Raw genomic sequence first — 14,219 nt, 5'->3', positions numbered from 1 at the left:
ATAAGTGCATATTTACTCTTATGGACAAGGTCATTTCCTAACGAAATAATTAGATGATCCTAGGGTAGCCACAGTGTAGTCATAACAAGACTCCCCGACGTTCAGGTACTTCGAAACGTAGCCTTTAACATGCGGGTCTCCGATGACGTCAACTTTAGGAGTAAGTCCTGTGTTGCGTTTTATTCCTGCCAGACACGCTGATACTAAAACAAGGTCGAATGAAATATGGAAGGCTTTGCCAAGCTGATAAAACCAAAGGGTTAGTACACGCTTCCACGACTTGCAATGACAGCCCTCAGGGATAAGCAACTTACAATAGTCATGTTTCAATTGCCTTTGTCACTGCTATAGAGCTTGTGTTCCCTGAAAATTTCTTGAAATGTATCTACTATATTGTAAGAAACTTAGTATTCAGTCCACAAGCAAAAAGAACTATGCTAAAACTGTTAACTGGATCTGCCGGTCGGCAATTCAGAGTATTAGGTGCAAGAAGACTATTTCTTCGTCAACTAGCAACGAAACCGGAACTGGTGCTCAAAGATAAAGCTCGGCCACTTCGTATTGAGAGAGAACTTCCAGATCCAACCAAAGACAAGGTGAAGAACAGAGTGCAACTGGGGCTTTTCACTGTGGCTATATGTGTTGCGCTGGCTTCTATCTTCAACTATGAAAAGACGCAGTCACCCATTATTTCAAATTCCCTCTACCACCTCCGTAGATCGCAGTCTATTAGGGACTTGATGGGTGACAACATCGACTTCGACGGGTTGGTGCCATGGGTATATGGGGACCTGAACCAAGTTGCTGGGAGAGTGAACATATCCTTCTACATTAAAGGCACCAAAGATGTCCAAGGCATGGTCAAGCTAGTGGCAAACCGCGAGAACAAGAACCAGGAGTTCTTGATCCACGAGTGGAGCATTAAAGTTGGTGATAAGAAAATAGACCTACTAGCTGAAGAGGGTGGCGCCAAAACATTGTAGTAGCCATCTGAAGCTGGCCAGATCCTGTGAATAACTTTAAAAGGAAATACACTTAACACATCACTTAAGTGAAAAACCTGTATACTTTAACTTATGTAACCCCGTGTGCGTAAATAGATTTAGTTTGCTAGTAAGCTTAATTCTTCTTGGGTCTTAAGCTATTAATGAACTCCCTCTTGCTTTCCGAATAGTTTGTAAACTCATTTTCATATTGATCCTCCTCGGCGATCTGACTCGCGTTTTCGACATCGTAGTTATTTTTTAGCATGTAATAACTTCTCATCCCCTTAGACTCAGCGTCTTCTTCACTAGGGGCGACAGCTTCGTGAAACTTCTGGCTGTTTGGTGTGTCAAACACATTTTCATTATTTTTCTTACCTGAGTGCACAGATGATGTTCGGGTGTGCACTGACGCGCTGGATACGTTACCCGAAATCATTCCCGTTAGGTTTCCGGATGACCTTCGCTTAGGGTACGACCCGAAGTCGTGATTGTGTAGGTTTTTGATAAGATTGTCATTACTGGAGGTCCTTTCGTGTGTTAGGCTGAACTCAGAGGAAGCCGCTGCGGCATTGTCGTCCTGAGCCAAGACCGGAATCATTTGATCCAACACGGTTGAATGAGCACGTCCATTTTGGTTTTTCGTGTCGAGGGAAGTACTTGAACTATCGGTAGGACTCCTCTGCTCATCTTGGTGCTGCAGAGTGCTCAGAGAAGAATTCAAACGTTTGCGATATGCCGGCATATATGTATTTTTGGGTTTCTTAGAAGGCTGAGACTGCTGAGCTTCCATCTGCCCAGCCGTTGCAACGTTCTGGGCAGTTGTAGTGTTATCCGAAGAGGTCGAGCCCCCCACTACGTGGCTCACTGGCAGATCCTTTTCTGGGTTATCTGGCACTCTCATCGAGTGCAGATTGGTAAAACTGATTGTACCGTCCCCACTCATGGACTCCTCGTCATCCTCAATCTCTTTCTTGAACTTTCTTTGCATGTAATACCAAAAGATCACAGCCACTAATACCGCAACCCCACAAGGGATGCCCACGGCACAGCCCACTGATACCCCCAGTCCATCCGTCATAGGTGGTTAGGATGGTTTGTCACAAATCAACCACCGCCCGAGGCAAATTTAAAAGCGAGTGTGAGTTAGCTGCGAGAGTCTGTGCCAAGAACGTTGATAGACCGGCGCAACATGTTTTTCAGCAACGGCAGCTTTTTCAGAAAAATATTTCGCGAAGCTTGTGATATGCCGTGCCCAGAGATGCATGTTCTGGCCAAGCCAAAACTCCTAGAATAGGAGATCATCAAAAAATTAAACAAGCCCAGCCTTCGATAAAATAATTATATCTTCTGAATGCTGTCAAGTAAATGCTGCGTTCTTGTGAATAAATGATCCTCTGAGTTATGATTAGCCGAACGCCTTTGTGTGCTTTTTTCGTTATTAACCTCACGGAGCCTCTTGATAAGAATGTCGACTGTATTATCTTCTCCCTCGCTAGCGCTGCCCTGGGAGGAACTGGAGTGCTCTTTGCTCCTATTCTGTAAAAGTTCCTTTCTTTGAATGTATATCCTTTCGACAGCTTCCTTTTCCTCGTTCTCTTTGGCGACCTTCTTAAATTGAGAGACGAAGTTGATAAAATGCTGGAAAAACTCGTTTTTGCTGTCTATGTTACTGGGATCTTCTCCGTAAAGCTTCATCAAGTTCTCCAGGGCTCGCATAGTTAGCACGAACTGATTCCGGAGTAAGCTCGCTTTGCGGGTGGCTCCAGCGATCTTCGGACCAACTTTTATGAGAAGCCTGTCTTCGGGGTGGAAGTTTTCTGGTTTGGACAAGCGCCCCTGCTCCAAGGACTGCTTGACCCCCGATATTCTTTGTGTATACTCATGAAAGTCTTGTTCGATCTGGCCAACCATCAGGTTGCCCAGATCAAGGACCCTCGATAAGTCTTCGACGAAGCCATACGCACTCCTGCATTTAACCCTCAAGAATCTTTCAACAGCGTGCAAAAGTGACATGTTTTTGTCTTTGCTACTCTTCACAAAGGTCAACTTTTGGAGTGAGCTAAGTCTGATTCCACCTGCTTGTTTCCTGTTCATATAATTACCAATCTCAATAATCATCATGAGAGTGTCCTTGAGCTTTGCAGAGTTTTTGATGATATTTATGGCATCATCGACCCGCTGCAATTTGTATATCAGATCAAAGTAATCCTTTTCATATGTTGATAGGGTGAGGAGGCACAGTGACCTCGGGCGCCAGTAACTCCTCAAGTTGTAACAGAGCTCCAAAAAGATTCGGTCGGCCCTCTCAAGCTTTTCGCGATCCAAAAGGGGTGCCTCATTGGGCTGATGATCGGTTGCGTAAGGCTCCAGCTTAGATGCTATACTTCGCGGAATAATACTCAGATCTTCGCGGGCAAAAAACTCTAAAACGCTTTGATTGTTGACAACATCACGATCGCAGTGTAATACTTTATTAACAAATTCGTCAACTGAAAGGTTAGAAAACATGTGCAGGTTGATTCCAAATTGTTGGGCAAGGTCTCGCGGCAAAATAGAGACTTTGTCCTTTCCGCTCGAGGTTTCCGATTTTGCCTTGATAGGCAAGGATTGATTCACTCGAAAAAGTTCTGCAATCTCATCTAAGAATCCAGAGCTTTCCAAATGACGAGCCGCGTCTTGACGCTCTCCTTCTTGGCTCCAAATTGTTTCCGAGACGTCTTCTAGCTTGTCCCAGTGGATTTGCTTGAGCTTTAAGTTGCTGTTTTCAGTAACAGCCTCAACAATTGAATGAACCTCCTTCGATCCAATAAGGTTAGAGGGAGGTGGAGGTGCCCTAGGGGCGCTTTTTTGGGTTGCGCCACTAACAAAACCATTAGATGTTGTGTCGACTTTTTTAGTACTAAGGGCCAAAGGAAGAGGAGGTGGCGGAGGTGGTGGTGGGGGAGCAGCTAGGTTTTTGAGTTCCTCATTTGAATCAAGTACCAAAACCTTGGACGCTAATAGGTTTTCCGGAAGTGGAGGCGCAGTTGGGGGCGTTTTAGAATTCACTGCAATTGGCTGTGTTACGGCTTGAGGTGTTGCAATGGAATTTATAGAGGCACTTTCGAGATTTGATGGAAGTGGAGGGGGAGGAGGGGGAGGAGCGGGAAGAGAAGAAGGAAGAGGAGGTAAAAATTTTGATGGGCTTTGATTGCCATTGATGTCAGCTTCCAGCTCAGAAGACGATTTCCCGATATGTTTTGATGGCTTGCAATCTGCACCATTAGGCTGATAATTACTCAAGACCGGGCAGGTTTCTTGGGAAAGAATAGGAGTCTCAGGAAAGTAATTTGGTGTTTTTTTCACCAGGCTGTTAAGGGTTTCAATTTTGTGCCCTTCAAAGCCCAAGTGGCGCAACTTATATCCATCGGGATGGCCATTCGAAATTGATTGATCAGCGACAGAATGGCAGGAGAGATCTTCTGTACTTGGTGATCCGCTTGAAGTACTTTCAATATCAACTTCATCAACAGAGTTGTTGAGCGGCGTGGATAATTTGTTATGAGTTTGCCAACTGCTATTTTCACCTTCTAGTTGTTGATCAATAACGGACTTGAGTGATAAAAATCTGGAGCTTTTAGAGAGAGAAGCTTGACGAGGCGACTTTTGATGAGAGTGCTTGAGTGTCTGGGTTTTGAGATGTTCAAAAACGGATAAAGAACTTGCTCTTGCTGGAAGCCTTGGTACCTTATGCACCGCAGCTTGCTCCAATTTTTTTCTATCATTTTTCCTCTGTTGATTGCTGAGATGTAGCTCTTTTTCCAGCTTACCAATTAGCGACTCTTTGGCGAATAGTTCCTTTTTTATTTTCTCTAGTTCAGACAATATGGAGCCTTTCGAGACACTCCTCTCTTTTTGAAGAATCTGAATCTCCGAATTAAGTTGATCGATACTATTTTGAGCGGTTTTGAGCTCAGACATTGCTCTTTCCGCTATTTCATCCGACTGAAGATTATCAACTAACTGATTTAGTGAAACACTAATAACTGACTCAACTTTGGTATTTTCTTCCCCATAATTATACTCCTTCAAATAATTCAGCACAGTACGAAATAATGTCAGAGCTTTCAAACTATCCGACATTGTTCTTGAAATCAATAAATGTGCCAGATCTTCAAATATTTGAAAAATGCAATGCTCTAAAGGATTGTGGTGAGCCTCCTGGATGATAGTGGAAAGAAAATTCCCATATGATATGTTCAAAAAATGCGGAAGCTCTGGATTTGTCTTTTCGACAACTTCTTTCTCCAGAAACTCGTATTTTTCGATCTCTTCTTCCAACTCTTTGTATTCGAGCCCATGCATAGTACGAAAAAGCTGATGAATGCCTAACTCTCTGAGCTTTTTCACAACCTCGAGCTTTTCTCTGAATGAAGAGATGATCTGCATCATTGAATTAATTAAGAATAGCGATGTCAGACAGTAGTCTTTTTGCGTTTGATGAAAATTGGGCGTTGCTATGAAATCAGGATTTGTGATATCATCGCTCGAAGATTCAAGCAATTGACTGATAGAGGAGATCCATTCTGGAAATAGTGGTACCAGGTGGTGCAGTACTGTGTTGGAGCCTCCTGGGCTTTCGATGTAGGTGCAAAGAAGAAGAAGCTCCGCGCTTAGTAAATGAACTCTGAGGTGGACCTGCTCTATAATGAGACCAGTGCAAAAGTAACTAACAACTCTGTCCTCTGATACAACACTCAATCTTCCTTCCTCGGTGTTTGCTAGTGTTTTGAAGCATCTAAGACAAACGTACATGTCCTCTCTCTTGAAGGACGCTAAAACGTCAGCTAATCGAGCAACTCCATCCGAACGAAGGAAACCGCGAGAAAAGTCGTTTCTCCTGAGTAGCTTCTCAAGCTGGTACAAACTGGCAGCAGCGTTTTCGCCAGATCTAAGTCTTGTCATTAAATTCTCAAGCACAGCTTCGTCGAAGACTGCTACAGGCTGTTGGCGCACTGTGTTGTCCTTTTCGTCTCGCATTAGACGTTCTTTGCATACAAGCTGCCACTTGCGCTTAGAACTTAGATTTTTCAGGCCGCTTCGCGCACTACCCCAAAAGAAAGCTCTGCTTTCCAGGAGCTCACGAAAGTGTTGATCAACTACTTCCTCTGGTGGCGTAGTGTGTGGGTCGAAAATACTGGAGGAATCACTCGTACTTGGCCAACTAAAAGCATCAGATGAATCGCTTTGGGATAGCTTCTCAAGGCTCGCGCTGCAGGCTCTATTCGAGGGCCCCTCGATGTCGTTTGTGGAGAAATTGCGAGCTTTTGACACATAAGGACTTGCATATGCTTTCTTAGTCTTCTTTACAAGGCCCGATCCAACTAAGCGAAGGCCTAGCGATACAGGATCAGAAATTTCAGATTGCTGAATATCGCGACCTGGGCGGCCAATGCCCTCGTCTAGAGAAAAGAACCTATAAGCATACCCGTGAGGTTCTATCCATGGATCACCTCTCCTGTAATCCATAAATCCAATTTATTGGCTTACTGGTACGCAAGCAAACAGCTGAACAAAATGGCGAACGTCTCTTCTGCCTGCATCTCATCAGAATGTTGATGCCTCTATAAAATAGTGATGATTTCGCGTTGTCATTCTCGTCATAAGTGACCATTGAACATTTGGCGTTTTAGTGCCACTGGAATCTGAAGTCCTGTTCGCTTTTAATACTCAAAAGTTCAAAGGGAATAAATTCATCCTGGAAAGAGAAGGGCTGATTCAGGATCTTCGGTCCAAGCGCCGGAGCTATGGTGTCTTGGATAGAGGCATAGCGCTTTTTCTAAATATACGATTATCTTGCTTTGCTGCCAAAAATCATAAATCAATTCTCCAATTACTTGCTTATAGTTGTCAGTAGCGTATGCTCGATCCATTTCCATCAAGGTTTCTCTAACAGAGTTTAGCCGCTAGGTTTGCTGTTAGTGCGTAGGACGCACGCGTAGATATTCATTGCCAAAACTAACTGCGTTTTTTCGAAGTTGTAAGCGCATTCCTATCTAAATAACCGTAAGCGAACAGGAAAAGACCCCTTCAAGTAGCTTACTTTCTTATGAAATTTCTAAACACAACCTCAAGCACACGAGCGATAACCAGTTGCGAGAAAGCCAATATCCGTTTCCGTAAAACAAATACTTGATAGGCTCGGGCGAGGATATTCAGCAGGAGGCCTAGTAACTTATACTTTTGCCGTGTCACTACCGAGAGCCATTCTTGGAATAGAGGTAAACCACTGTGGCTACATATCAGATAACCACTAGGAAAAGAAAAAGCTTGTTAAAAGCTCTTTGTTCGGGCCTAGCCCCTCTCCGCCAGTCTTGATGACATACACTACTAGAGAACGTGACCATCAGACAATCAGCATCACTGTTGACGTGGGGTAAAACTCCGAAAGTTGGGGTACGCCTGAATGACTGGACTTTGTCACAAGGAGTGGCCGCGGAAGATATATAAAGGAAGAATCTTAGGCTTCTCAATCTAACATTTATGTTTCAAAACTTATTGTAATTGCAAAAGTTCAATTTCAAATTCGTTGAATAACAAAATATGTCAGAGAGGTTGACTCAAATTAAGGATCACTTGATTTCTGCAGTTAGCCCTTCTGTGCAAGACCAAAGAGCAGATGACGTTGTGATCATAGCAGCACATAGGTCGCCAATTGCAAGGGGCTTCAAGGGGGGATTCAAGGACGTTAACTCGGACTATCTGGTTCATCAATTCTTGCAGGAGTTCTTCAAGAAAGTGCCTAGCTCGCTGAGTGAGAATAAGCAGTTAATTGAGGAGGTGGCGTGTGGTAACGTGCTGAACCCGGGTGCAGGTGCTACCGAGCACCGGGCTGCTTGCTTAGCTGCCGGAATACCGTTTTCAACACCTTTTGTCGCTCTTAACCGTCAGTGCTCGTCCGGTCTAGTCGCAGTCAACGATATTGCCAACAAGATCAAGGTCGGTCAGATAGGCATAGGACTAGCTCTCGGTGCTGAATCCATGTCAAAAAATTATGGCCCCAAAGCCTTAGGTAACGTCTCGGCTGAGATGAAGCAAAACAAAGATGCCAAAAAATGCATGGTTCCAATGGGAATCACGAATGAAAATGTGAGCCATAAATTCCATGTTTCGCGCCAAAGCCAGGACACTTTTGCTGCGGAATCACACCGTAAGGCCGAAAGAGCCATTTCAGAAGGGCTATTTGAGGACGAAATATTGCCTATTAACCTCCCAGACGGTACAACAATATCAACAGATGAAGGGCCACGTAAGGGTGTAACAGCCGATAACTTGGCACAGTTGAAACCAGCATTTATTCCAGAGAAAGGAACGACAACCGCCGGAAATGCATCACAGATTTCAGACGGTGTCGCGGCTGTCTTGCTCGCCCGGCGTTCTATTGCTGAGTCAATGGAACTTCCTATTTTAGGAAAATATGTGGCATGCCAAGTAATTGGAGTACCTCCAGAAATCATGGGCGTGGGGCCCGCTTACGCCATTCCAAAAGTCTTGAAAGACTGTGGTCTTGCGATTGAGAAAGTGGACGTTTTTGAAATAAACGAGGCGTTTGCAGGACAAGCACTCTATTGCATTAACAAACTGCAAATTCCATTGGCAAAAGTAAACCCAAGAGGCGGCGCGATAGCCCTTGGTCACCCTTTGGGATGTACGGGGGCTAGGCAAGTTGCAACATTGCTAAGAGAGCTGGAGCGTGGCCAGGTGGGTATCGTGAGTATGTGCGTCGGGACTGGAATGGGGGCAGCAGCGGTTTTTGTCAGGGAATGACTATCTACGGTGTGATATCAGCGAGAAATTCTTTGTACAATTTGTCGGTACGTTTATAATTAGAATCGCTCAGTTTTGACCATTGGGTAATCAAATAGTTAAGTTGAGCAGTCAGAGGTGCTCCGTCTGAGGTCATTTCACGCGACTTGCTATTGAAGTTGTTGAGAATATTGGCAAGCTTCCTGCCGCCTTCAGTGCACGTTTCTGCCGTTCGCGAGGCCGACGGGGGCTCTAGCTTCAAAGGCTGGCTAGGATATGAAAACGGGATATTCACTACAAAAGTGAAATTCTCTTGGTCCATGACCGAAGATACGGAGAGGCCATATGAAGTACTATTTTTGGACTTCTTGAAGACTTTAAAATTCTCTTTCCCAATAATGTGTTGAAATTGCTGTATTTGTTCCTTGCACTGCTTTGATAAGCGTGTTGTTTTCGGTACATTTACCAAAGGTGTACCACTATGCTTCGAATCCTCAGTGATTTTCCTTTCAGGTCTCGAACGTTTTTGAGATGATCTCTTCTTAACGTCACCGTTTTTGGTATCCTGCTGGGAATCCTTTTTGGAGCTCTTTTCATTAACCTGACCGCTTTTTGGCGAGTTCTTTGGTTTCCTCATGTTTCGATCTCTTCTACGCTTGCCGTCTTTCAGCTGAGACCCTGAGGCCGCGCTGGGGTTCTCCATAATCGTTAACACTTGGCTTTACGAGCTCTTGAATGATACAATTTTAAATTTTATACTTACCAAACAAACCCAGAGCACGTGACCGCATCTGTTCTCGCTCGTAATATCACTATTATATGCATGGGCGAAGGTCACACTAAATGCAAATCTTGCGCCTGGATATAATTTCTGGGTTAATTAAAGTTCTGAACTTCACCTATCTGATTCCAGGTCTTTATTTTCTCAAGGTTAACGTTCGTCCGAGCACGGGTTATTCTTTGCACTTGAAATCGAACGTTACGACGATTCTATCAATTGTCGTCGAGATATATAATTACAATTCTCTCTAAATCTATGTGTTAAGTTCAGCAATTTTTTTTTACTTATGACGAGCTTCCAACGCAAGCGTCGTATTCATCAACTGTGAAAGATGTCAGGTAACAGTAGTCGTCGGCGCAACCTGTGGATTTTGCGCAATCAGGAACGTAAGGAGAAAACCTCATGGCGTAGTTTCTGTACAATTGATTTGCCTCAACCGAATTGTTGATGGCACTAGCAACCTTATGCCAATATGTAGCGTTGAGCGGCGAAGTTTCGGGCCAGGTTATGTTGTACCCTTCTCTCGAGGAGTATTCAAATTCCCAGACAGGTTCAGCACCATCATTGGTGAACGTTTCGTTAAGTTTTGTATAGAAGTTGTAAGCATTCATAATGGAAAATGTTTTCTCATCGACGGTGTAGTACCTCCAAGATGGATTATTGTTGACCCATGGAGTAACTGCTTGCGATATCCATGATGACGCGACGACATTTTCGATAGTTTTAGCATCTTCTCCAGACGTTGAGTACAAAATTTCAAATTGGTCAAGGTGCGTGTGACCAAAAAATATGTTAGCAACGGTGTATGGAGAGAATCTTTGCACCACTTCTGCAAAGAGCTTTGAGGGCAACGGAAGGACATCGGATGAGAATGGTATATGGGCAAGGATCCAAACCCTTTGGTCTTTGGATTCACTTTCAACAAGCTCATCAATCAAAAACTGAAACTGACCAAAAGTGTCTGGTTCGGACGCATTCCAGTAAGCATAGTGGTTTTTCTTGTACCAAACATTGGAGTTCAAGGCAATAACCTTGAGCCCTTTCTTAGTGACAACAGAAAAACCGGTGTAGTGTTTTCTCGCGTACTGTGACTCAGAAGGACCTAGCCAGCCATAATCTTCCCACAAATCAGCCATAAGCTCTGCATTCCAGGAGAAAAGGTTTGCAAATCCGTGGTTTTCTTGAGCTAGCTCTCCATATGGAAATGTATCATGGTTTCCCATGACAGAGTACACGGGAACATCTGCTAACTTCTTCTTGATATCTCTAAAGACAATTTCCTCTGATTGTACAGTCATTTCATAACTGGTAAGAGAAATTTCATCATGATCGACTAGGTCACCTGTAAAAATCGCGAAGTCGAAGTTTATGTCATTGTCTTTGCTGAACTGGGCGATCGAATCTAGTGAAGAGTTGATCAGAATCTCGGGAGCGTCGCACTTGTAATTGCCAAATGTGGTTGCTGGCGCCCAAACAGAACTGTTCTGGAAAACATCGATGAGAGAACCTTTTGAAAAGGAGTCATCAGTGTAGGATGAGTTGTAGTAGGAGTTCCACTTGTGTTGGTCTGTGTTGTTGTTCGAGACACTGTTTTTTGAATGTGGAGTGCAACACATGCTAGCAGAGCAGTTAGCCTCTGCACCCACAGTGTAATCAAGCTCGATGTGAAAGTCTGAGACATGCAACACATTAAATGTCTCGTTCGATGGCTCAGGGGCTATGCTGTGTTTTGGTTGTTTCTCCGGCCACATATGCGACAGGGACACATTGGGGGTCAGGGGTTTTGGACAGGCGCCACTTTCCTTGTAATTGCAGTACAGTTGGCCGTCGTAACCAAAAGGATCCATCAAGGATAGCATGTCTGCGAAGTTGGTACCAGTGTTACTTGATTCAACTGTATTTCTGCTGAAAGTGGCAATACACGTTTTATTGCTCATATACCCAGTCTCTGTACACCACTTAGTGAATACTTTTGGAACCAGGTTTGGTTTGAGTAAGGATAGCGACTTGCCGATAGCTAATCTTGTGACGCATTGCTCGCATTTAGTTTTGTTGCTGCTCGATAATGACTTTAGCTCATCGACAAAAGCAGCAACAATGCTTCCATCGTTAAAGTTTTCATGAGCATTCAGTATTTCAACAAGGTCGTCTTTACCTGATATTACAGGAGAACCAAAAACCAAAGCGCTTAAAAGATTAAGGGCAAGCAAGAAGGCCCTGAACGACATTGCTTTGATTCAAAATCAGTGAATTTGTACGACCAGCACGCCAAATAAAAAGTTCGTGGGACAGAGTAATCTGATATGGCAGGTGCCGAGTCTAGTGGGCACGGTTATTGAAGTCTGGGTATTTTAGGATTTGTGAAGGGCTCATCCAAGTGGTTTGAGGTCTCTATACTTATACGAGTGATTCAGGCAGAACAACTTCGGAAGCTTGTAACACCAAATTAAAGTGTGATTGAGCTCCAACAAACGTGCTCTATAAAGAGCTATCGTTCCGACCACCTGAGCGTCTACGCTTATGTCCGCCGAGGAACACTCGAGGAATACAAATACCACGTGGTTGGGTTGAAATTTAAAGATAATGTCACTACATTTGCGACATATGAAAGTGCCGAGGTCGTGCCGATAATTATCTGCAGAAGCGCAAGATTGTGTGTTCCACATCGAGGATTCTTCAGGCTTAAAACAGACATTTGTTCAAAGTGCCTATCTCTCTACTGTTGAAAAGAGGTTCTGAAGTTCGCTGTCCTTTTCACAGGCGGAGGGCGAGCGAGCTCTAACTTCAAATGCCGCTAAGACAGAGCTTCCGGGGGGCCGTCTATAGCTGTAAAGAGATGCTACTATAAATGTTTTTCTAAAATTCCTTTGGGTGTGACCTCCCTTAACGTATTCTACACAACCGTATTAACCAAAGCTCAAGTGCTTATTAGATAGCAGTTTATAAGAGCAGTTTCTTGTTTTCGAGGTGAAACTTCCACTCTCTCAGGATCTGGTTGATTGCTTCAATTACTTTAGAAAGCTCTGCTTCTGAAATAACATATGGGGGCATGATATACAAGAGCTTGCCGAATGGGCGGACATATACTCTCTTGGAAATGAATTTTTCGTGGAACCAAGCCGAGTCAACAACCTGTCTCAATTCGATTACACCAACAGCACCTATGACTCGCATGTGCTTAATAACGGTGCTCATTAGTGTCAGGTCGTTGAGAAGAGGAAGATACATTTGTTTCATAAGCTGCGCTTCAATACTTGCCACTTGGTTATAGCATTCCCCTCTTAGAAGAATTTCAAGGGACTTTTCTGCGGCACTGCATGCTAATGGGTTGCCCATGAATGTAGGCCCATGCATAAAACATCCACCAGTAACACTATCACGGCGCGATATAACGTCTTTGATCTCAGCAGTTGTAACCACAGCGCTGAGTGTCAGGTAGCCTCCCGTCAGCGCCTTGCCAACACATAAAATGTCAGGATAAACGTCGATATGATTTTCAGGTTGGATGTTCAACATCTTTTGATATTTTCGGCAGTGATGAAATGCAAACATTTCGCCCGTTCTACAAAATCCCGTGGCAATTTCATCCATGATGAGGGGGACTTTGTATTTTGTGCAGAGCTTTCTCACTTCTATTAGATATTGTGGATGGTAAAGCCGCATGCCGCCCGCACCTTGAAGAATAGGCTCTAAAATTACAGCACATATCTCCGCATGGCGCGCTCTAACAATCTCTTCAAATTCAATGATATCTCTTTCATTCCAGTCAACTTTTCCCTCAAAAACCTCTGGATTTGAGCGGAGAAAATTCGAAGTCGGAAGTGTGTCAATTACCGAAGGAGCGGTTACGAATATGTTTTGAGGTAAATAACCACTGTAGAGTGAGTGCATCGAGTTAACTGGATCGCAAACGCTCATGGCGCCAAAAGTATCACCATGATACCCGTTACGTATAGTCAAAAACTTGGATTTTCTTGTTTTGTCTCCGTTCTTGGTAAATTCGTACTGGAGGGCCATCTTCATAGCTACTTCTACAGCTACAGAGCCAGAATCAGCAAGAAAGCAATAGTTCAGCTTTTCGTGGTCAATCAATCTGAGAAGTTTCTCAGCGGTCCCCACTGCAGGCTTATGCGTTAAGCCGCCAAACATGACATGTGACATTCTACCTATCTGTTCAATGATTGCACCATTGATTTCAGGATTATTATACCCATGAATCATGCACCACCAAGAAGACATTGCTTCAACCAATGTAGCTTCCCCCGGGCCTTTCGTGTCCAAGGTAATAGTCGCGCCAGCCGCGGACTTGACGGGATAAACCTTGAGTGGATTACTCATCGAGGTGTATGGATGCCATAAGTGTTTCCTGTCAAAGTCAAGTATTTTTTCAACCTCTGGCGTAAATGAAAGGTCAGACATCTTTTGGTGAGGTTGGGAAGCTTTGGAGATCGAGCAGAAAACGCCCTTCCACTCAACAGGCGCTCATTTATACCTTTGAGCCTGATTATCAGTAACCAGCTTTTTTTCCGTTTCTCGCAGCAGGAAAGCTTTTATGAGTCGCCTCATCTTGAATCAAGCCTACACTATCTTTGAATCATTGTTGAATCATGCCAAAGTGATTCATTAGATGCTATTTTTTTAAAAAAAAAAAATTGAGGCACATATAC

General features: G+C 43.9%; 8 protein-coding genes across 8 annotated transcripts; 2 read left to right on the top strand and 6 right to left on the bottom strand.

Moving 5' to 3' along the window:
* Positions 1-30: 30 nt before the first annotated feature.
* On the bottom strand, positions 31-323 carry ATG44 (mitofissin; the record flags this gene model as incomplete). The annotated part of the gene is made up of 2 exons (XM_002553475.1): positions 31-243; positions 315-323. 2 exons carry the CDS (start codon positions 321-323, stop codon positions 31-33), a joined length of 222 nt encoding a protein of 73 aa, XP_002553521.1.
* Positions 324-434: 111 nt separating this feature from the next.
* COA1 (Coa1p) lies at positions 435-983 on the top strand (the record flags this gene model as incomplete). Its single annotated transcript, XM_002553474.1, has 1 exon — positions 435-983. The coding sequence occupies one exon, from the start codon at positions 435-437 to the stop codon at positions 981-983; it is 549 nt and encodes a 182-aa protein (XP_002553520.1).
* A 136-nt stretch (positions 984-1,119) lies between these two features.
* AIM20 (Aim20p) lies at positions 1,120-2,064 on the bottom strand (the record flags this gene model as incomplete). Its single annotated transcript, XM_002553473.1, has 1 exon — positions 1,120-2,064. The coding sequence occupies one exon, from the start codon at positions 2,062-2,064 to the stop codon at positions 1,120-1,122; it is 945 nt and encodes a 314-aa protein (XP_002553519.1).
* Positions 2,065-2,324: 260 nt separating this feature from the next.
* Positions 2,325-6,494, bottom strand: BNR1 (formin BNR1; the record flags this gene model as incomplete). Its single annotated transcript, XM_002553472.1, has 1 exon — positions 2,325-6,494. The coding sequence occupies one exon, from the start codon at positions 6,492-6,494 to the stop codon at positions 2,325-2,327; it is 4,170 nt and encodes a 1,389-aa protein (XP_002553518.1).
* A 1,074-nt stretch (positions 6,495-7,568) lies between these two features.
* On the top strand, positions 7,569-8,792 carry POT1 (acetyl-CoA C-acyltransferase; the record flags this gene model as incomplete). Its single annotated transcript, XM_002553471.1, has 1 exon — positions 7,569-8,792. The coding sequence occupies one exon, from the start codon at positions 7,569-7,571 to the stop codon at positions 8,790-8,792; it is 1,224 nt and encodes a 407-aa protein (XP_002553517.1).
* Positions 8,793-8,796: 4 nt separating this feature from the next.
* Positions 8,797-9,474, bottom strand: SMU2 (Smu2p; the record flags this gene model as incomplete). The annotated part of the gene is made up of 1 exon (XM_002553470.1): positions 8,797-9,474. One exon carries the CDS (start codon positions 9,472-9,474, stop codon positions 8,797-8,799), a length of 678 nt encoding a protein of 225 aa, XP_002553516.1.
* A 362-nt stretch (positions 9,475-9,836) lies between these two features.
* KLTH0E00638g (KLTH0E00638p) lies at positions 9,837-11,780 on the bottom strand (the record flags this gene model as incomplete). Its single annotated transcript, XM_002553469.1, has 1 exon — positions 9,837-11,780. One exon carries the CDS (start codon positions 11,778-11,780, stop codon positions 9,837-9,839), a length of 1,944 nt encoding a protein of 647 aa, XP_002553515.1.
* A 712-nt stretch (positions 11,781-12,492) lies between these two features.
* Positions 12,493-13,971, bottom strand: BIO3 (adenosylmethionine-8-amino-7-oxononanoate transaminase; the record flags this gene model as incomplete). Its single annotated transcript, XM_002553468.1, has 1 exon — positions 12,493-13,971. One exon carries the CDS (start codon positions 13,969-13,971, stop codon positions 12,493-12,495), a length of 1,479 nt encoding a protein of 492 aa, XP_002553514.1.
* Positions 13,972-14,219: the final 248 nt, after the last annotated feature.

This window comes from Lachancea thermotolerans (assembly GCF_000142805.1).
Source record: "Lachancea thermotolerans CBS 6340 chromosome E complete sequence".
NCBI lineage: Eukaryota > Fungi > Ascomycota > Saccharomycetes > Saccharomycetales > Saccharomycetaceae > Lachancea > Lachancea thermotolerans.
Note: the sequence above shows the minus strand (reverse complement) of the source record. Positions and strands in the feature narration are given on the sequence as shown.